Genomic DNA, 19,278 nt, shown 5'->3' with positions numbered 1-19,278 from the left:
GATGAACCACAGGTCAGACAAAAAGGCAGAAATGAGAACTACAAAGGGCTTTGTAAACGGCTTTCAGATTGGTTTTCATTGGGTCACATGATTATTTTTGCTGAGTGGAATCCTCAGTGATTTAGTGAGCTGGATCTCAGTCGCCGCTTTCGAAATATGCGTGAAGTTTCAGCGTGTGTGAAGTACCAACCCTCTAGTCTCTGGTTTTGTAACTATTTTCTCACCTTAATATCGAAGAAAGTCAGAATAAATTACCTACTTTCTCCCTTTCTCATTGTCTTTTCCGAATTCTTACCATCCCGTGTCGATTGAAATTTACAGACTCTTTCTGTGTGTGAATCAATATCCCTTCCTAATTTGACAGATATTATGTTCTAAACCACACGTTGCTTGTTCCTAAAACACATAGACAGATGTGCCCCGTGCACTAAAAGGACGAGTTTGCGAAATCTTTTGCGAACGCTGAAAAAATTGCTGAGGAAAAATCGATGTTACATGTCGGTAAATACGGCCGCCGCCGCCGCGCCGCGTGCGTTCTTACCGACTGGGAACAGACTAATATTTTCAAACGCAAATGGGGACAGTGTCAAGGAAAGAGTAAGACGACGACTTATTTTTTCAAGCTGAAGAAAATGCTCTTTCTGGCTGTTTTAATGACTCAATCGAATATTTTTGTACCCAATTAATAAATCATAGACAATCTCAATTCTCGGTCTATGGCAATTTTTGTCGACCGATAAAAGTATTTTCATCTTCAATATTCCATTCTAATTTCACCTATATAATATCCTAACCTCCTGTGACTTTCCTATTAAACTTTGATTTGCCTTATACACCAAAAGAGATGCTGTATTTTATGCCAAACGATGAAAAGATAGCTGAAGAAATAACCATGTACATCAGTCAGTACGCCGACGGCAGGCGAAACCCGGACGGCCATACCGATTGGGAACAGAGCAGAGTAGATTGAAACGCAAACGGGGTGTTATTATAGGAAAGGCGGTGACTTATTTTAAAGCTGAATAAAATGCTGTCTCTGGTTGTGTAAGTCTGTTGATCGAAATATATATTTTGTTCCCAGTTGATTAACCATGGGGGATGGCAGTCACGATCTCCCCTTTATGGTTCGATATTTACTGACTCGTTCTTTCTCATTTTTGTCAATCGATGAAAGCATTTTCGTCTTCCTTATTCAATCTTACTTTGACCGATGTTTTATCCTGACCTACAGTGTCATTAGTTTTGACCAACGTACAAAGACGTTGCCCATGCGCCCGGTTGACGAGATATTTTACAAAACGGTGAAGAAATATTATTATTTATTTATTAGCCGTGTTCACAATAATGACACTGGCTCAGAAAGAAAGAGAAGGACAAGAAAATGTATAACACTGAAATATTTGAACACGTACGGCCATACTGTATGCATGGGGGCCCGGGAGACATCGATGTCAGTCTTTCCGGACTGTTTACATGTAGCTTAGGGGATATCAAAGGAGATGAATCAGTTGGTTGAATAAAACAAAAGTTTTCGGACATATTTTATGCCAATGTTGTCAATGTCGGACTTTTGATTCGATTGAGAAACCAGAATCACCTACAGAGATGTCTGTATTAAACACGGACGCACAATTCAGAAAAGTTTGTTGTGCTACTGCCGGTCTCCAGTCCTGGTGTCTCTCCCATAAAATTTCGAAGCTATAGGCCTACACTTGTCGTTTCGAATTTACAGGTAGCGGTACACCGATGACCAGATATTGTATGTTCTTAAAACTAGTCTAAGCAATTTTACGACACGGCACTCATTGCCACCGTGTCCCCGTGAACGTCCTTGAACCTATGAAACGTGTCCATTGTTTTACTGCGCCCATTAGAGTGTAAACCCCTGCTCGTTCCCAGCAGAGGACTTTTTTAAAGTTCTGTACATCAGTGTACACTGTGTGTATAAGCCCTAAACCTAGTTTAATTCAATTATGGAAAGGTATTAGTAAAGAATAAAGTGTCGTTACAGTCGCTAAAATTGCGAGAAAAACGGCATGTTTTTCCAGTACTTTTACAGTTCTTTGCTTTCCATCCCCGTTACTCAAATAGAATAGTCCTATTCACAAGCGCTATTGTTTTAAATCACGTCCAGGATGTGCTGTTGATTTTCATTCTTTCGTGCAATTTCATTCGTTTGAAGCAATTATCCTTTCATTTGACTACTCTGTGGGACTCTTCTGGATATGTGTTTTGGATGAAAAGAACTCTACAGTGAAAGACATAAACTTCGACGGTGATAGGTATACAATATCGGTTCAATTTGCGAAGATATACAGATTACAAGTTATTTTAGAAGTTCTCAAAACCAGTAAAAATAATTCTGCGCGCCACTTATTGATAGAGTCTTCATGTGAACATCCTTGAATTCGTGACCGCGACCATTGTTTTTGAAGTGTTCGACGCTCGATGATCGGTAGAATAATGAAGACATATGTTACTGAACTATATCGTGTGTTTGTTAGCATGGTTAGGTAATAGACGGTGTAGTCTGTAGAGGCGATACGGCGAAAGTCCGCGGCCCAAAGGAGCATGAGACGTACATCGCATGCTTTCTTACAACGAACGAGCCGTCGGTTTCCATAGCTGCTACGTGAAATCCGGCCTCAACGATGTCCTGATTCGGAGAACAACTTTCAAGCTGCGAGTTGAGGTTCAGATGTCCGATTTTTTTCATATTCAAAAGGCTTATTGATTTACAGAGAACGCCTGTCTTGTTTTTAGCACATGAGGGCAATTGAAAATTCAAATCCAAATAGCCAGTGGGAAAAAATTCGACGACTCGCTCTGACCAGCGGTCGCAATGAAAAAAAAATCGAAGTCTCTGAAGTCGGTATCATTGCTCCGCCATGTTTACTGTTGGTTGTACAGCCAGTTTAAAGTCGCAGACTTTCTTCACGGTAAAATTCATATAATTGCCATACCGCGAAGTTCCATGTGCAATATGTCTTATGTCAATATGTCTATTTGGCAGCAAAAGCGTCATGGACATTCGATGGATGGTGATGAACTTTCTCCAAGCCGCAACATGTCACCAGTTACGAACTTTACCGGTTTTCGATATGAAATATGCAATATATTATCAGCATTGTTCACGTTGTGTTTTGAGTCTGATATCGAATATAACAGGAAAAAACTAACGATTTGAGTGACGATAGAGACCATGCCCGATACGGAAAATTGACATCAACTACTTGCATTGAGCAGAGACCTGAAACTTCAGACTTATATATAAATGTCGACAATATAAAATATCGAAATGCCGGAGGGAGAGAGAAAGAGGTTTACGCTGTCGCGATCTGATTATACTGTTTCGGATATGACTTCTGTATAGACGATACACAGACATCGAAAATGTACACCTACTTTCCAGAAATTCGACTAATATTCTTATAATAAGAGTAGAATAAATATAAAAGTGTTGGTTGAAGTAAATCTTCAGATGTTGGTTTTCCAAAGTTAGACAATACTTACAGAAATATGGTCGTCATAGTCTTCTCTTAAAAACTATTATCTTCAACACCACGTTTCTTATGATCGGTGATGTCATTTTTAGCTCCCATAGCCATATGTATATATGGCAATGGAAGCTATTCTTATAGGCTAGGAAAATGTCTGTATGTATGTATGTCTGTATGTCTGTATGTCTGTATGTCTGTATGTCTGTCCGTCAACATCAAAAACTCCAAAACCGCTGCACATTTCATCTTGATATTTGGTGTGTACATGGATGATGGGCTGTAGATGAGATTTTGTTCAAATGAAGTTGTCATTGCCAAAAATATGCAAATTAGTGCCAAAAAAGGCGTTTTTGGTAAAAAATCTCCTTCTTCATAACCGCTGGTCAGACAGCTTTGATATTTGGTATACAGGTCCCTAGGGATAAGCCAACTTGGATTTGTTCAAATTGTGATGAAATATGCAAATCTGTATTTTTAAGGAATTTTTTTGTCATTTTGGTCAAAAATTTATTTCATCAAAACCGCTTGTCTGACAGCTTTGATATTTGGTATACAGGTCCCTAGGGATAGCCCAACTTTGATTTGTTCAAATTATGATGAAATAAGCAAATCTGTATTTTTAAGGAATTTTTTTGTCATTTTTGGTCAAAAATTTATTTCATCAAACCGCTCGTCTGACAGCTTTGATATTTGGTATACAGGTTCCTACAGATAAACTAAATATGATATACAGAATATATGATGAAATCTGCAATTTTGTATTTTTGGTGCAATTTTTGCCATTTTTGGTCAAAAATGTGTTTCTCAAAAACTACTTGTTTGTTTTCAAAAACTACTTGTCTGATGCCTTTGATATTTGGTATACAGGTTCCTGGGGGTTCTCTTAGTGTGATATAGTGAAATTTTATGAAATCTTCAATTTTTGTATTTTTGGGTCAGTTTTTTGCCATTTTTGGTCAAAATATTTGTTTCTCAAAAGTTACTCATGTGATAGCTTTGATATTTGGTATACATTTTATACATAATTATGATGAAATCATCAATTTTGTATTTTTGCAGCTAATTTTGCCATTTTAGGTCAGGCCATCCTGAAATGAGCTATCAAAGATCTCAACCTTCTTCATCAATACATATGTCACAAAACGTTGCTCTCTTCATAACACAGCAGAGCTCTGTTGACCATTGGGTCATTTGTTAGCTCCCATAGCCATATGTATATATGTTTACAAGTTTATATTTTATTGAAAATCTCAATAGCCACTGAGCAGATTAGATGAAAAATTAGCATGTAAGTACTTGGGCTGACCTGAAATGATTGTGCACATCTTGGGTCAGTATCTTGGACTTGCTATTTTTCATGAATTTTTTTGTAATTTTCTCCCATTTTTGGTCAAAAAATCTTCTTCTCTGAAACCACAAGTCTGATTGATATGAAACTTGGTATGGAAGTGCATAGGAGTGACCTTTCTCAAATCTGGGCAAATCGTGGTGAAATTTGTATATTTGCATTTTTTGGCTATTTTTTCATTTTTGATCAAAAAGTTTTTTTAACTCTGAAACCACAGGTCCGATTGAGTTGAAACTTAGTGTAGAGGTTTTTACGGGTGACGTCAGTAAGATTTGATCAAATTCTGGTGAAATTCGTATAATTTTATTTTATTGGGGGAATTGTTTCTATTTGTGATAAAAAAATCTTTTAGCTCGATTTTAGCTTGTTTTGATAACTATATGGGAGCGACCAGTGACATTGTCACTATTTTTTATTATTTTTACAAACTTTCAATGCATCAAACGCCATTAGACTATCTCATCTGCCTGTCAGGGAGTTACAATATATTTCCAAGGGCTGGCACACGATGTCAACTTACGCGTCGTCCGTCGAGCGGCCGGTGGAAGTGTCACAGATCGCTCTGTCTGTAATCGCGGCCACTTTGATTTTGATGTGACACCCACGTGTGTTTGAGGTTTTTTGTTACCTAATTTGTCGACCTCACAAAATTTCACAGTCCATGCTTTGAAGCAGTCTCAACATGGCAAACATGTCTCGCGTAAATTTCATCCTCGTCGTTCCAATTAATTCGACCACTAAATTATTTCGGCAATTTTAATTTCCTAATAAATCGACGATTTTGAAATCGTAATTATTTTTTTCTGGTCGAATTGATCGGGTTTTTACGGTAGTCTGAATCGTAAGCTATTGTGTAGCTGATTGGTTGTTTTGAAATGATTTAGTAGTGTCAATGATCTTCAGTCAACCAATAAACTGCAAGCTTCTAAGATGCTGCACATTGCCAGAACATCTAGGTCACTGAAACTGTCCCTGTAAGGCATGTGTGATGTGTTTTAAGGCATACCAAGGATGTGTATCTTTCTTTCCAACATACCTGTGTGTTGGTCCATACGCACCACTGACAATAAATGTTATCATATGAGAAAAATGGTTGGAAGGGAGCAGAATAAACCTTAGCACCCTGAAAGTAATGTAGTTATTATCTCTTCTTTTCAGGTTTGCTGGGGATCATAACCGTGATTGGGCCGAGTTGAAACTAGAGAAGTGTCCAAATAGTAGTTTTCTAGTTCGGGAGAGTGTGAAGACCGGTGGATATGTGCTCAGCATTAAGTGAGTGTTATGGCCAAGTCGTGCTTATCCATGTGTTATCCCAGAGTGACAAAAAATCTCTAATTGAACATTTTGATTTATTTTTAGCCCAGAATTAAACAACATTTCGACACAATTGGTATTTTGAATGTATACATATGCCCTTAGGCTGTTTGTTAGACTGTGATTAAACAGCATCAGCAGGCTGTGATATTACTATTGAGTGTAAAGCAATATGTCTCAATAGATTTTTGCTGTCATGATATATGTTTTATCCCCAAAATGTGCATAATATCTTACATTTTGTCCATTGATGAAAATATAAATTCTCATTTCTTTCCAGGCATAATAACATGCCCAAGCATATCAAGATCCGAGACAGTTCTGACAAAAAAAAGTACTTCCTAGCAGACAGCAAGATGTGTGACAGCATTCAAGTAAGAACAATATTCCAATTGTTATGCATAATATGATTTATCCACTCCCATAGAGAGTTCCAGTTTTTATGGGACTGTTATTACCACTAGACGATAGTTACATCAGACAGTGTTGGCAACTCCTAAATTAAGACAGTATGTCCAACAGTTCAAAGCAAACCGCTGTAAGTGTTGAATGACCGAGCCTGAGCAGTACATTTCCAACCTGCACCACTTGTAAAGTTATTCATAAACAGAAAAGGAGAGTACAATCACTGATTTTGTTGTGAAACAAATTTATTAAAAATTAACTCTTTTGACTAAAAGTTTGAATTCTAACTTAATAAGAATTGGTGTAGAGTCAGAAAGTTATAAAGATAATGTGCTCATGAAGACAATTTTTCTGGAAGATTCTACTGGACCAGTCATTTAGGGAGGATGACCTTGCCGTCATGAGTTAAATGTGTGTTTCTCATGATTACAGGATCTTGTTGAGTTTTACTCAACTAATTCACTGTCCCCTAGCTTCCCTGGTGTCGACACAACTCTACAACATCCATTCAAAGAAGCTATGAGGAGTGCTGTAGTCCAAAGGACAGCCACCTTTCATGGTAAATGTATAAACTTTTCTCCAGTGGTTTGAAGCAAAGCCATTGTTATCAATGGTGATTTATGTAGGATCCGTTCAGTGGGAATCGGTTTATGCTTCTTGCAGAAAATAGTGCTAAATAGTGCTAAATAGTGCTAATAGTGCTAACTTTAGACTGACAATTAGTGTCTTGTCAAGGTACTCCTCATTTGCTAGGTGGAGATGTAGTTTTTACCATTGAAATAAAAATGGCTGTGATAATCCCACCACTGCCACCAAATGTAAATTTTGTGAATATGATTCTGTCCAGCTATGTAGAGATGTAATAAACGTCTCTGGAGTAATTCTGATTTTACATAATGATGCTGTCTAAACAGATTTTAGATGAATAATAACGCTTTTTTGGCAGATATCGCAAGCTGGTTGATAAATACGATATCTCTCTTCGACAAATGATCACTGATGGCATGGGTGACATGGGGCCTTAGTTAGTGACCACTACCTATCTGACTTACAGATTGATATATGGCGGGTGCCACATGTGGGGCAGGATGCGCTTACTATTTTCGAAACACCTGACATCACTTCTTGGTCTTTTGGCCAGAGGTCCATATATCTTTCTTTCATGAATTTGACTTTGTTTGTGTACCGTCTATTTACTGTCTGTTCTTTGCTGTTTTGTGTCTATGTTTACAACTATTGTCTTACAAATTTTGACCTAGTGTTATTGGATTATGGATTGGTATGATTGCGATTATTGAACCTTGAAGCATTGTTTCTTGACATTTTTATCAGCAAAAGTAAACTACAAAAATACGGAAATGTTAGGCAAGCCTGCTGCTGCAAATATTTGTCAAAGTAACTTGTACACTTCACTGCAGTGTGTGTTAAGGTAGCCATGGCTTTTCGTAGTGTCTTTCAAACATGATATTTAATGTCCCTCGTCAGAACAAAATTAAACTGATGAGTCTCAATGGCCCACAAAATTTTATGTTTCAAAGATCAAACATGTGGCAGTGGTACTTTTATGATCTGACTTAGGCAGTGCAGATGTACAGAATGCAAACATAATTTTAACAAACATGCTCAAGATCAGACACAGTCTCGATATGTCAGAACCTTTTTTGCTGAACACCAAACAACTTGTCCTTAATTTCAGGGTCAAATACTGACCGTAGCAATTTACAATGTCACTACTGTTTACTCATCATCAGGTCAGAAAATATACGAAACCATTGGAGTAGCAGTTGCATTGTATGACTTTGCAGCCAGGGACACTAGGGAACTAACTCTACATTCTGGTGATAGAGTCAATATTCTCAGTAAAGCTGGTGGACACCGTGGTTGGTGGAAGGGGCAAATTGACAGCAGGGTAAGTATCCATTTATTTAAAATTCTGCCAGTCTCAGTCACTCAATATATCGCTTTAAATGTCTGCCAACTTTTAGTGATGGTCAGTATTTGTTGCGTGTAAAAGTTTTTTAAAGTGCTGTTGGCAAAAAATAAAGCTGTCTTAATGATTTTGGACTTGTTTTCTCTAAATCGATCTGTTTGTGGATATGTTCCTGACTTGAAGAACTTTACAAAAAGCTACAGAATTACTTGCTTCTACACAGGACGTGAATACTTGAGGAAGTAAGCATGCACGGTTCAGGCACATCGGAGTAAACAATTAATAGTGCATGGCTAAAAGGAGGGGGTGGATTTAAATGTATTTTTGGCTGCGGAAAACTTATAATTATTATTCTCAAGTAACGATGAGAATATTTGTATTTTAACATTTTTTTTTCATGAACACTCAATCATTGTTCAGATAAAGTGAATCACAGTTTTGGCATACTTGCTTTATCAATGTTGCCAGGATTATATCTGTTTTTGTTATCTCTCAGTCATATCAGGACTTGACTCTGTTGTATCTACTTTCCTTGTCTTCTAGACTGGTTATTTTCCATCTACATACGTGGAAGAAGTTGATGGTTAATTTGAGGTATTCTGTTTTCATACTCAAGGAAATAAGAAAATAAGCATGTGAAAAAAACATTGAACTTACAGCATGAATTTCCTCCGGACCAAACAGAAAAAGCCACCGCAAAGTGTACCTTGCCACATTCACAAAGTGAACCCAAAGTATTCTTTTTCCCTTCTCAAATCAGAAGTGTAGATTTCACACACCTTTTTATCTACTCCTTTTTTTAACATGTAGCTACTTAATATTAAGTTTCAAGGTATATTCCCATTCCCTTTTTGCAATTGATGTTGAATCAGTCATGGTATGTAGTCAGTGAATAAAATTTGTCACATTGAGGAGAGATCAAATTCTTCTAGCTATCATGTATACCTGTATTTCTCTGTCTCTTTGAATATGAAACAGTAACTTTATGTGATGGATCAGATAAGATTTGATATTCAAAATAGCAAGGTATACTGTTAATTATCTTCATTTGCATATTTTACTGTCAGCATTTTCTTTCCACAGCTTTCCACACAGACTCCGAACTTGTCTTCATGAAAATGGAAAATAAAAAGTCATTTTTATATCAGTGCAATTTATTGAAATGTTAAAATATATTAGCACTAGTCTCAAACGTATTTGCAGTTATTATATTATTACAAAGTAGGCATTTCGAACTTCACAGAAAGTGTCAAGATCTATTTTAAGGTTTTGACAAACATTTTGTGATATTTATACTGAAAGCCAATATTAAACAGTATGTTGATATTCATCTTGGTAATGTATAATCAGAATTTCAGGTCGGCAAAATCAGTGATTTCATTGCCAAATTCATGCAGTATTAGTCGCAAGAGGAGGTGTTCATAATACTTTGAGTACAAGCCAGTACAATATCAATGGTTTGTTTTGATTTATAGAAAGAAGGCTGGTATTTTATTTGATACCTTAGAGTTGCACTGTTTTCTCTTAGTAACAGTTTTAAACATGTTTACTGCATACTCCAGTATTGACCATTGGTTATAACAATAACATGTGTGAGGAAGCTACAGTGCCACTTTATTGAATCTTTGTAAGCAATGGATGATAATTTCTTGTTGTGGAAGATGGTTTTAACCGATTGGCTGAGAGACTCACATGTCACATGAAGGACAGAGCAATCAGCAAAGCACACGTATCCCATCACAGTTACTGTAAGATGAGTTTTCTCAAGTCATTTAGAGAGCACCCAAAATGTCCTGTGTATGTCTCCTGGCGGTGAATATCATGTTTTATGTCTAATGGTATGTCTTAAGATATTGACTTTTCATCTGAAAGAGGGTGGATCACCTCTTGAAAGTTAAAATTTACACTATATCAGATGGAGATAATGCTTTGTCAAATTCTCCAGTGTTCTGCCTGGCCCTGTTTGATTCCTCGGTGATGAGTGAAATGTGTTTGTCCAATGGCATTTACAAAAAAGAAGAAACATATTAGCAGTGAGCAGAATTCCCAAATAACAGCCAGTGAGACGTATCCATTGGAAACATGAATAGATAGAAGAGTAAGATTTACTGGGAGTAAGGGAAATGCTTGAAAATTTTGCAGAATCGAATTGATTTAACTGAGATTTTCATTCTGTGAGTTCACACTTGATATGCAGCCTTTATACAGCATTAATTACTTCTTTACTTTAATGTTTACTAATATGCATATATACTTACATTCACTTCGACTAATACATCAATTGATTCAGGTAAAATGTCACTAGAACTCTTTGTTTGAGAGTGTAAATTTGTAGTGACGGGAGTTGGACAACATTAACTTTCTGTTTCTGCCTCTCTTTACACCGCCATGGTTTGACCCAAACTCATTGTTATCAATAGTGAGTGTGGACCTTTTTACATGGAATTAGGGGTGAACAGGTTACACTGAAAAAATCAATGGTGCTGTTCTGTCGATTGATATTGCTACCTCTGCTCAGATGAAATACAACGTAAAGCCTCACTTGACAACCTAACAGCGATCTAAAATTGCTTTCATAGGTACAGCCTTTGTTATTTGTTCATACCCAACGTTTGTAAAAGAAGTCACAGTTCTTATGTTGAAAGAATTTTAATGCTGAATAAGATGTCATGTTTGCAAACAGCTTCAGAAACTATCAGGGTAATTCGTGCCTCAAGACACACAGTTTAAAACTTTTACTCAATTTTCTGCAAAGACACTTTACAACACTTCCTTTCATGGTCAAGATTGAAAAGCAAGGTTACCATGAAAAGTTTGGACAAGAGAAGCAAATTACCTAAAATTTACCAATGATTTGAAATTCAAAATGGCTTCTATAACCTGTGCCAAGTCTGTTTTAAAAATGTAATTTTCCATTTTCATAATACAAGAGCAGACTAGGAAATTATCATTAGAATTTGAATTGCCCACAAGCAGTCTGTAATGGCACATGCTAAATTCACGAGAGATGTTTTGACAGTTGATAAACTCAATTGTAGATATCTTGTAGGACTGTATACAGAGCCAAGCTATTACTAGCCAATTTTATCCATATTTTCTGTGTCTTGGGTCTATCACCGGTGGACATTACTTTATGTAGCGGTGCTTCAATTCAGCAGCTGTGAAGCCTGATTGGTACATAGACTGAATGCTCAAATACCAGTATTCAAAAAAGCAACGCTGACAGCGTAGCACATGGTCTGCGCCCAGTTTACCACCAATGAGGCAATTTGTACCAGTGATCTTATTCAATTATTGACGTTCCTGTGTTATAAATTTGGGGATTTCACTATCCCTGTATACACAAATCAATATCCCAGGTCTTACATAAGACCAAATGTTTATTTGCACCTGAGAAATGCTATTTAGACAGGCAAAAAGTGCCATAATGTACAGGAAATCTGACGAGCAAACAATACATTTGATAACATGAAGAAATCATTTACTTGTAAACATTGATGGTGCCTGTGTTATCATAGTAAACAAGATATTATATTGCTTCCATGATCAAATGTGTACATAATCTTAGTGTATTTTCCATTGTATTAACACTGCATCTCAATATATTTACTAGTTACATTGTTAATTTTTTGTAAATAATATGTAAATCCAGACATTTATAATTTGATAACAAATTTTTCAAAAATACTTGCCATTGCTAAGTTCTGCCGTCTGTAGTTGATTTGTTTTGCCATGACACAAAATTCAGGGTTTAAAGTGATAGCAAATCATCAGATATTTTCATGGTTGTAATCTGAGTGGTGAAAAATTGTTCATAAATTTGTTATTTATTTACCATTATTTACCCATTACCATGGGGTAATAGGAAACTGAAAACAACGCCTCAATAGCACATTGTTTTTATTTCATTCATCAGTCAGTGTAACATGCATATTGTAGTGTTAGGGTTTGACTGAGTTCAAAGTTCACTTGGAGACTAAAATTTGGATTTCAGATTGACTGACAAGGCAAGTTGTGATTGGCTCATTTGTTTGTATGGCAGATTAGATTACATATTACAGACCAACTTATCCTCCAATAAGAGTTACTGTACTGTAACTATTTGTATCAGAAAAAATATGCATGATTCTGGTATTAGAGCTCAGAAATTCTTTGTAATGTACTAATATCTTATTAATGTAATAGTATATTTTTAAGATTAGAAAAATTGAAGGTTCATCTCCTAGGAGGTGAACTCTAAACAGCTGTAGTCTACAACTTCGTGTAAATTTACGTAATTTTTATTGAAACAGTGACATCCAACAATGGTTGTTTTTCGAGAGAGCTAAATTGATTGAAAAATGACAGTATTTTGAAAGTTATTGATAAATATCATCAGAGATTTATACAATTCAAATAATCTTGAAAAGGTGTAAAAAAAAATTATTTGAAAATTTGACAGACTACATCTTGTTCAGCCTACTGGGTAAGAATAGTCTACTTTTTGTTGTAATTCTTTGTAATTTGCTATCCAGTCTAGCAGGAGATGTGCTTTCTATTCACTTTTCATAATGATTATCTTGATTTATGGGTGTGAGAACTCTGTTGTCACATGGAAACATCCAGAAATGATTTGATAGGCTGATAGTTTTGTACTGCAAGTTTCTATATTTCAGAGAGAGTCATTGCTTCAACATAAAACGTCAGCATTTGAAAGACTCTGTGCCACATGCTTTAGTGCCAAATAAGAACCTGAAATTATGTAAATTTCCACTGTGTGTTTATTGACATCAGAGCAGAACAAAGATCTGAGAAGCATGTGTTTGTAATATCATTTGATTCTTCTGCCTGTGTCTGACCTTTTTTGTGCTCAAAGGGGGTTATCAGAAAGTCAAAAAAGCCCTGCTTGGTGTAACAAATAGATTTCATCGTTTTACGGTAATGACGACTGGCAGGTATGAAACATGTTGGAAAGACTATTGGTACTGAGTATGAATGTACTTTGATACATTGTATGCAGCCTCAAATTTGCTATCTGTGAATGTATATTGATCCCTTGGCTACTTTCATCAAGATATCCTAGCGCAAAAGTTATTATGTTTGATCTGACAGCTGGCGAAAACTCTGTGTACAATCTAAGCTTATATCGAAATAATAGCGGAAGAAAGATGTTTTGTGCAGTTTTTTTTGAAAGAATTTCAGAACTAGACCACTGACACATATGCCAGCATATCTACACCACTGTGTGGCTCTTCTCCATTGCAAAAATATTACACCAAGATCTGCTCTTTTTTTTGGAATTGAAAAGTTGCCATATTTAATTGTGTATGTGTGTATTCAGAATATAATGCAGAATTTGTCACAAATGAGACCCATGACAAACACAGTGAAAATAGCTAAGACGAACACGGTGATAAACCACAACGTGCAACTTGTACTTATATATTCAAGATTACTCACAAGGGACGTACATGTATAACTAATATTTGTGTATAATTACAACTACTTCAAGACCAGTATTTAACAAAGTAAGTCATAAATCAGTGGCATGAGATATGACATTGTTGACATTTTTTTACACAATGGATCACACAAGTGTCCTTTTCTTATGCTGACAAATCTTCAGTATGTGTAACACTTTCATAACAAGTTGATCTTAGCTTAAAATACATTTGATTTCTATAAGAATGCAACAAACCTTTCTTTTACCAACATTCTCTTCGTAACTTCATACTTTGTCTCTTTACAGTCATTTACTCTGAAAAGGCATAAAAACTATACACAAAGACTTCATTAATATTCAAGAAATGCTATCCTCAGACTTCACACTACATATTCATCCAGCATTATTATAAATTATGATATAATACTGGCACCTTCCTCGAGTATGTTGCAGAAAAATCTTACAATTCTTCCATTTTTGTGAAAAAATTTGTAATACATTTTTCATTTAAAGTGTATGGCCTCATATTTCATCCAGTCCATCAAATGGAACCAGTGGAGTGCAGTAGAGAGGCAAAGCTTGAATATGTAGCAATTTACATTAGCATATTGATTTGCATTTGTATGAATACCAACATTTCTTTGCTATTATTGTATCTATTTGTCCGGATTAAAAAGGAAATAACCCACACAATTCACGATCTGTGCGTTTCTCAATTTAATATAGCAGCATAGCAACTCATCTTGTAATGCTGATATACAGCTATAATCGCAACATGGGATGTAAATAAATAAATGATACACAAAATCGTTATTATCATTGTTTTACTAAGCAAATTACATGTTTTTGCTGGGGTCGACGATAAGAATGCTTTCGTGTAGCTGTTGTTTTTGGAGGGGATTCCTGCCTTGTACTGGCTGGTTTTGACTAATGTGACGTTAACCCCTCCACTACACCACAGCTATGGACCCACAGCTAGGTTTCGTGCAGTTTGCATATATATATATATATATATATATATATATATATATATATATATATATATATATATATATATATATATATATATATATATATATATATATATATATATATATATATATATATATCTGATATATATCTGATATATATATATAATGGTCTCATGTCTGATACGTCATTGGTTGTGCCAAACTTGGCCCTCAATGGTCACATATTGATAAGTTGGTTACGTTGGAAGAAATGAGTACCGTGAAGTGGGATGGAATGGTTAGAACTACTTTTATTTTGGGTTTTTTTTTTTACGTCGAAAACAAGCGTTTCCCTTGAAGACGCCCTGCATAATACCCCAAAATTTAATTTACATTGATTTGTCCTCACTACAAATTTCTGTATTCTTCCATGTTTACCATTTTAAACACATTGTAAAGATTAATCACTTGAAAGACAGTCTATTACATCCTCAAGTATGTTGCCCGAGAGCATTTCCGTAGGAGATCGATGTGTAACCCGTTTGCTTGGCGTTTTGAACTCCCGAGGGCGCTGTGAGCGCGAAGATGATTGGTGCAAAGTAAAGCTATAGTGACGTCACACATTTGTTCGATCCGCAAATAGAAGGCAATAATACCACATCCAGCAAAGTTGTTCGAATTACTTGCGAAGTGTCAGCACTGCACAAAAAAACTTTCACACTGACCGATAAAGTTTCTAATTTCTACAGAAAACGTAAAAAAATGGGAAACAGAGTTTCAAGGGAATCTAACGTCTTGCAAAGGTGAGTTAACGAGTGAATTCGGCTCTACAAACCAGAGTAGCTGTAGCCTATGTGCAGTAGCAATATATGCACAGCTGAAATAATGCTTTGTACATGACGACAGAACAACAAGCAATAGTCTTTCTGATTTTGTGAAGTGCTGGAAATTTCTCTCTGCAGAAGTGCATTCTTTAAAATATCTTCAAGCTAGATTGGACACGATAGGAAATAATTTGGGATAATTGGATGGTGAAATAATGCCTGTTTGATAATCTGCAAATGTAAGCTCATCCGCTTTTCCTTCTACATTATACACTTCTTTTTAATATGATTAATTTATAACATTGCAACATTCAGCGATAGTGCACCTAACACTTTGAGAAATTTGAAAAATATGAAAATCCAATGATCCCGAATTTGTTCCAATCGTGTTATTGCTAGTATACCCAACATTCGGTTATTGTTATCTAGCGTTTACATCTCTCTGATCCATACTGCGGAAGCCACTGCACGGTCAGATGGAAACGAAACAAGTTTTATAAGCCTAATATGAATTGGACATAGTGCTTGAGGATAACTTTTCAATTCAAATTGATTATAATATGCTACAGACGTGCGTTCGGGCTTACATTTTAACATTTATCGTTTTCATGAACTTCAAGGGGTGCTTTGCAAGGCTGACACATGAAACGCTTCCAAATTGAAGAAAGAAAAACGCAAGACACAACCCTTAGTACGATTTTTCTCAATGCATACATAAATACAAACACACACACACACACACACACATGTATATATATATATATATATATGTATATATGTATGTATGTATGTATGTATATCACATCCTTGATAAATTCATCTTTGTAGTAACGAAGAGGAGAAGTATGCAGAATTGCTACAGAAGTGGGAAGCCCTGCAAGATCATCTTGTTGCAATGCAGGAGAGGATTGAGAAAAAGAGCAAGAAGAAGAGGCTGTTTTTTAGAAAGAGAGCGAGGAAAGAAATCCAACGCCAGCAGGAATTTCTTGACGCTCTCTGGAACATCAGAGATGCAGTGGTCAGCGAGATGAAGAAAAACCGCTTGGTGGCGTATGACACAATACAAAACAAGGAGACGAGGGAGCAGATAGAACACGAAAGAAAGGTATTAGAAGAGGCACAAGCAAGCCTTAAGAAGAAAATCGAGAAAATTGAAAAGACAGACGCGGCTGAGAAATGCAAGGAATGGATCAAGGAAAGAAAAGCTAGCCAGGGCGAGGATGAGGTCATCGATCGTGAGATGGCCGAACGAAGGGAAAAGATCACTCAGATTAGGATGCGCAGTGCACAGAAAAGAGAAGAGAGAGCTGCCCTCCAAAAGGATAGGTCATTCGAAGATTACTTCGCTAAACTAAAAGCCATGGCCAAGATCGAGTGACAGGGAAAGTTTACATAGACTCTGTGTTGAAATTGCCCAATGATTGCAACTTTGCACTATAAGAACTTGCGATTTAAAGTTATGAACAGAAAACATTCAGGTGTTCCCCTCTCAAAACAAATTCACCATAGGAAGGTTTTGCCCAAGGGTGTTCGGCGATTGCGGCCGGTGTCGGTTTCCAAGGAAAAAACTGACAAAACAATCAGCGGCTGCAGGGACATAGAAGGATTTGAAACCAGTCATATTGTACTTCGATAGCTTGGTGGAACATGGGGAAAATAGAGACGCACAGACCGCATGATAAAAATAATGAAATTTAAGATAGCAGAGAATTTTAAGAAATTGTTTTCTGATATCTTTATTCATTGACCTTGATGAATTTTTTTATGTCAAGCACTTCAAGTCTTTGATATTTATTCCGTCGTTTCTTTATTTCGTCGTTTAATTTCTAATTATCTTCTAGAATGATAATTCGTGCCAATAAACGGTAATCGAAAATGAATATTGCCTCTGGCTATATTCTTTGTAAGCATCTATGTGCCCATCACGGTTAGAATTACTCCACCATCCTCGGTTCGGCCATATAATGGCCACTGATATTTTTATTCATTAAGCTTGATGAAATTTCTTATGTCAAGCACTTCATGTCATTGATATTTATTCAGTAGTTTACTTTTTAAGTTATTATTATCTTCTTCTTCAATAAACGGTGATCCAGAATGAATATTGCCTCTGGTTATATTCTTTGTAAGCATCTGTGTACCATCACGGTTAGGATTACTCCACCATCCTCAATTCGGTCATAATGACGCAGGAAAAACAATGATAAGTATGAAATGTGAAATCTTAGGTTTACCCTCCCCTGGAATGACCCACTCACTTCAACTGAACCATGTTACATCCGATAACTATGTATCTACTATGTATCTATGTACCTACCTACCTACCTACCTACCTACCTACCTACCTACCTATCTATCTATCTATCTATCTATCTATCTATCTATCTATCTATCTATCTATCTATCTATCTATCTATCTATCTATCTATCTATCTATCTTTATATCTATCTATCTACAAATCGATCGATCTATCGCTCTTCTTCAGTCGCTTCATCTGTTAGGGCGCTTTCATTGAGTGAACAACGTGTACTGTCAGATGTGCTCCTGAAAAAACTTCTTAATTCTCTCGTTAGGGGCCCAAGCCGACCGGCTGGGACCCTATTGTTATTGCTCAAGTTCTACTGACTTCCTCTTCTTCTTCTTCTGCCGTTTCTTTGCTCACCTAGATCTCTCGAACGGCTGAACGAAAACTTCTCAAACTTGCAGGGCTAATAGGAGCCAATTAGTACTCGTGCACCTGACCCTTGAAATTTTGATTGGTCACGTGACCTGGCGGCCATATTGGATTTTCCAAAAACCTAAAGATGGCTTCTCCAGAAGACCTAGGGGTCTAGTCGATTTGAAATTTTTTGTATAGCAAGCATGACCTAAGGTCTTTAGAATTTGCAAATAAAATCGCATGCGGTCACGTGACCTTGGCCGCCATATTGGATATTCTAAAATACTCATTTAATCTTTAAAAATCTTCTTCTCCAGAACCAAAACACCGATTGAGCTCAAATTTTACTCATGTCATCCTTACAGTGATTTCTTTCAAGTTTGCAAAAAACATTTTGATCGGTCACGTGGTTTGGCCGCCATATTGGATTTTGTGAAATCACAATTTAATCTTTAAAAATCTTCTACTCAAGAACCGATTCACCGATTGAACTAAAATTTTACATCTATCATCTGAAGTGTGATCTCTTTCAAGTTTGCGAAAGGCGTTTGGATCGGTCGCGTGGTTTGGCCGCCATATTGGATTTTGCAAAAAATCGTAATTTAATCTTTAAAAATCTTCTCCTCCAGAACCAAAACACCGATTAAGCTGAAATTTTACTCATGTCATCCTAACAGTGATCTCTTTCAAGTTTGCAAAAAAAAACCCATTTTGATCGGTCACGTGGTTTGGCCGCCATATTTGATTTTGTGAAATCACAATTTAATCTTTGAAAATCTTCTACTCCAGAACCGATTCACCGATTCAACTAACATTTTACATATATCATCTAAAGTGTGATCTCTTTCAAGTTTGCAAAAGGCGTTTGGATCGGTCACATGGTTTGGCTGCCATATTGGATTTTGCAAAAAATCGTAATTTAATC

The 19,278-nt window shown here is 36.3% G+C and overlaps 2 protein-coding genes across 14 annotated transcripts in view; both read left to right on the top strand.

Moving 5' to 3' along the window:
- LOC139114624 (proto-oncogene vav-like) overlaps positions 1–14,612 on the top strand; it is a 76,475-nt gene extending 61,863 nt beyond the window's left edge. For all 13 annotated transcript variants that reach the window (XM_070676457.1, XM_070676456.1, XM_070676453.1 and 10 more), the window contains 5 exons: positions 6,007–6,120; positions 6,443–6,536; positions 7,000–7,126; positions 8,319–8,476; positions 9,041–14,612. In XM_070676457.1, the coding sequence (XP_070532558.1) occupies positions 6,007–6,120; positions 6,443–6,536; positions 7,000–7,126; positions 8,319–8,476; positions 9,041–9,085 (538 nt within the window). In that variant the 3' untranslated portion in view covers positions 9,086–14,612. The remainder of the gene's footprint in view (positions 1–6,006; positions 6,121–6,442; positions 6,537–6,999; positions 7,127–8,318; positions 8,477–9,040) is intronic.
- Positions 14,613–15,631: 1,019 nt separating this feature from the next.
- On the top strand, positions 15,632–17,071 carry LOC139113988 (nucleolar protein 58-like). Its single transcript, XM_070675462.1, has 2 exons — positions 15,632–15,672; positions 16,522–17,071. The coding sequence occupies exons 1-2, from the start codon at positions 15,632–15,634 to the stop codon at positions 17,069–17,071; spliced, it is 591 nt and encodes a 196-aa protein (XP_070531563.1).
- The last annotated feature ends 2,207 nt before the right edge of the window (positions 17,072–19,278 follow it).

Source organism: Ptychodera flava, chromosome 16, assembly GCF_041260155.1.
Source record: "Ptychodera flava strain L36383 chromosome 16, AS_Pfla_20210202, whole genome shotgun sequence".
Lineage (NCBI taxonomy): Eukaryota > Metazoa > Hemichordata > Enteropneusta > Ptychoderidae > Ptychodera > Ptychodera flava.
Note: the sequence above shows the minus strand (reverse complement) of the source record. Positions and strands in the feature narration are given on the sequence as shown.

Coding starts and splice junctions, on each gene's coding strand:
- LOC139113988 (XM_070675462.1), top strand. CDS start 15,632: ATGGGAAACAGAGTTTCAAGGGAATCTAACGTCTTGCAAAG. Junction 15,673..16,521: donor GAATCTAACGTCTTGCAAAG/GTGAGTTAACGA, acceptor TCATCTTTGTAG/TAACGAAGAGGAGAAGTATG.